The 3,792-nt window shown below is 44.6% G+C and overlaps 1 protein-coding gene across 1 annotated transcript; it reads left to right on the forward strand.

Annotated features, from left to right (window-relative positions):
* The first annotated feature begins 2,476 nt into the window (after nt 1–2,476).
* Nucleotides 2,477–2,964, forward strand: LOC141680105 (uncharacterized). The gene is made up of 2 exons (XM_074486417.1): nt 2,477–2,517; nt 2,571–2,964. The coding sequence occupies exons 1-2, from the start codon at nt 2,477–2,479 to the stop codon at nt 2,962–2,964; spliced, it is 435 nt and encodes a 144-aa protein (XP_074342518.1).
* Nucleotides 2,965–3,792: the final 828 nt, after the last annotated feature.

Below are 3,792 nucleotides of genomic sequence, written 5' to 3' on the forward strand. Positions count from 1 at the left end.
TTACCCAACACCCGGGAAGTAAAATTGTTGGAACAAGTTAATCCATTAACAGGCATCGCCTGGGAAATATCGGTGAGTTCTCCTTTCCAAATAGATACGACTTCTTGGTGGAGCCGTATCAACAAGTTTCTACTTGGGGAAAGTGGGGACAAGCTTTACATTTCAGAGTCATGGATTTCATCTGAACTAGGAGTGGCGTAAGTGGCCGAGTAGCGCCGGCCCAGCCTTATTATATTGGCCCAAATGGCCTGGAAGTTCCGCTAAGGCGGTCCATTCCTTAGGAGTTCAGTGTTCGGTTGACAAGTAAATCCGACAGGTTCTCCTCTACATGTAGAAAATGGTGGGGTTGTACTACTACGACTGATCATCGTAAGTGGTCTTCCTGGCGCGGCAAACTCCCGTAATGAGTTCATCATCCAATTGGATAATTTCTGCAACACTACCCAGAGCACTTCGATAGAAAGGCTACGGTTGGGCGATTGTTGAGTGTTGGCAGGGTCAAGTTTTCAAAATGATGTTTACATCAAATGAAGTATCTCGTAACTTCATTTTATTTTGATAATATTTTAAAGATTTAATCTATTCAAATCTTGCCTTATAGTCTCATCTATGTGATGAACTTTTGAAGCTAATTATAACTTGAACGGTGGTAGTTCAAGTAGTATTTGGGAAAGATATAAGTATATTGGGGTATCTTGTAACTTCATCTTTTAAACTTATATCTAATTAATAATTGTCTTATGAATGACAAAGATTTTCAGAAAAACGTTGAGACAAGGTTAGATATATGAGATCACCTTGCAACGATATTTTTTTTATACAGTTATACACTGGGACTTTGTGTATATTGTGCATGGAAGAGGACTTCCAATATTTTGAAAAGTATATATGTATATATATATATACTGAATATTTTGCGACTTCATCGCATTAAGATATCAACTTGGTTCATTTCTTTTGACCAAGACTTTCATGAGTACTATGAGAAGGCTCATATATTGTTAATCATTATACATATTATTTTGGTGGGCATGCTGCTCACCCTTGCTTTCTTCTTTCATCACACAACATCAGATAGACAAGATGAACCGGACCAAGCTCCCGATTCGCAAGAGGTTAGGAGACGTTCCGCAGTTTTCTAGAAGCACTGATGCCGCCATAGCTGAGGTAGGAACTACCAATAGGCTAGGCTTTCAACTTTTGATGTATCAGATTATGTATATTTATGAATTGTAATAATGGCAAAGAAATGTAAATTTATTCAGAAACCTGTTTAAGGTGTATTGGCATATAATTGTGGAATAAAACGACTTGTGATTATTTTTGGATATTCATCTCTGAGACTATAACTTGTGGTGTGTGTGTTTATTGTGGGGTCACAGTACAGAGTAGTTGATTATTTATTAAGATTGGGTGTTGTTAAGGGAAATGGAACTCGTGACAACCCGGATCCCCGACCCCGGATTTGGGGGTGTTACAGAATCAATCCAAACAAATGTACCTTCAGAGTCTCTAGTGGAAAGTTTCTTGGTTACATGGTCAGTGCCCGGGGAATAGAGGCGAACCCAAAGAAGATCGAGGCAGTTATTAACATGGAACCTCCCAAATGCATCAGAGACATCCAGAAATTGACAGGCCGGCTCGCCGCCCTTCGGCGTTTCATTTCCCGGTCAGCCGAGAAGGCACTCCCCTTCTTCGTCGTGCTCAAAGGGTCAAAGAATTTCGAATGGGGGCCTGAATGTCAAAGGGCATTCGAAGAAGTAAAAGAATATCTTACAAAGGCACCACTCTTGATGAGGCCCGATCCGAAGGAAACCCTTCAGCTTTATCTAGCCGTTTCCGACAGAACTCTGGGGGCAGTACTTGTGAAAACCCACGAAGGCAATCAGCATCCCGTGTTCTACGTATCTCATGTCCTCAAGGATGTAGAGACAAGGTACCCCAACGCCAAAAAATTCGCATATGGGTTTGTTATGGCCTCCCAAAAATTGCGACATTATTTCCAAGGCCGGACGATCCAAGTTGTTACCAGCCAACCTCTGAAGAAGATTTTAATAAGGCCCGAAGCCTCTGGAAGAGTCGTAGCATGGTCCATCAAACTCGGGGAATTTGATCTTGAGTACATTCCCCGAACGATAATTAAGGCTCAGGCTTTGGCCGACTTCATGGTTGAAAGCACATTCTCGGGTCCGAAGGATCTTTCACCCGACGAACAACTAATCCGAATCCCAGGGAAGTGGAAACTTTTTGTAGATGGGTCGGTAGCCGGAAAAAAGTGTGGGGCCGGCTTAATCCTCTCCAGCCCCGAAGGATTCGAGATATGCCAAGCCATAAGATTCGACTTTCCTTTGACAAATAATGAAGCCGAATATGAGGCACTCCTCGCAGGGATGGAGCTGGCCCGAAGCCTTGAGGCGAAGCACCTAAAGGGCCTTCAGCGATTCCATGCTGGTTGTAAAACAGTTCACCGGGAAATATGAGCAAAGAGATCCCCGAACGAAAGCCTATGCCGCAAAGGTAAGAAATGCTTCTTTATCATTTGAAACCTTTGAACTAAGTCAAATTGGCAGAAAAAACAATGCTAGGGCAGACGCCCTTTCCAGGCTAGCTTCGGCCGAGAAACACAACTTAACTGGTTCTATTTACCTCACCGAAGCCAAAATACCCTCGATCGAGAAGAAAGAATGTCTTGAAATCCACCAGGGGAGCGATTGGATGACCCTCCTCAGGAACTTTCTGGAGAAAGGCATTCTACTTCCAGACCGAAGGGAAGCGCTAAAATTTAAATACAGAGCATCGAGCTACACAATCATTAATAGGCGGATGTATCGCCGATCAGTCAGTCAGCCCCTTCTGCGATGTTTGAACACCGAAGAACAACGGCAGGCTCTGGAAGTGGTGCACGAAGGAATTTGCGACGAGCACCTGACTGGTCGGTCACTCGCCTTTAAAATTCTCCGATAGGGATTCTTCTGGCCCACTCTGAAGGCCGACGCCAGCAACTATGCCAAAAGGTGTGTACAGTGCCATCTGTTCGCCATTGTCCCGAAACAGCCCCCAGAAGAGATGACTTCGGTGCTAAGTCCCATTCCGTTCACCGTGTGGGCCATGGATATTGTGAGCATTCTCCCGAAGAGCACGAGGCAAGCCAAATACTGCATAATTGCCATCATTTACATGACCAAGTGGGTCGAAGCACGACCTCTCTCTGCCATTACCGAAGAAGCACCAAAGAAGTTCTTCTTGGAACAGATTATTCTCCGGTTCGGGATCCCGAAGATCTGCATCTCTAACAACGGGACCCAGTTTATTGGGAAAAAATTTCGTAAGTTCCTGCACCACTTCGGAATTGAACAGAAGTTTAGCTCAGTCGCCCACCCGCAAGGGAATGGGGCCGTTGAAGCGGCGAACAAAGTAATCTTTCAAGGAGTAAAGAAGAGGCTGGGAGAAGCTAAAGGAAGATGGACGGAAGAACTCCCTTGGATCTTATGGGCTTACCGAACGACCCCTAGGACATCAACAGAGGAAACTCCCTTCAGAATGGCCTATGGAACCGAAGCCCTAGTTCCAGTTGAAGTAGGCTTGGAATCATATCGAACTGAGACCTACAACGTAGAAACTAATAGCTTTGGGATGAGGGCGAATGTAGACTTATTGGAGGAAGAGAGAGAAGCCGCCCACCAAAGGAATATGAGGTACTTGCTACAAGCGGCACAACACTATAACTCCAACGTCAAGAAGAGGTTTTTCGGAGTCGGAGACCTAGTCCTAAGGGAGCTAGCCGCATCTATT

The sequence above is a fragment of the Apium graveolens genome, chromosome 8, assembly GCF_009905375.1.
Source record: "Apium graveolens cultivar Ventura chromosome 8, ASM990537v1, whole genome shotgun sequence".
Taxonomy (NCBI): domain Eukaryota; kingdom Viridiplantae; phylum Streptophyta; class Magnoliopsida; order Apiales; family Apiaceae; genus Apium; species Apium graveolens.

What these genes read in the sequence shown, in the direction of transcription:
- LOC141680105 (XM_074486417.1), top strand. Translation starts at nt 2,477, where the DNA reads ATGAGCAAAGAGATCCCCGAACGAAAGCCTATGCCGCAAAG. An exon ending in CGAAAGCCTATGCCGCAAAG is followed by an intron (nt 2,518 to 2,570) that starts GTAAGAAATGCT and finishes TCAAATTGGCAG; the next exon opens with AAAAAACAATGCTAGGGCAG.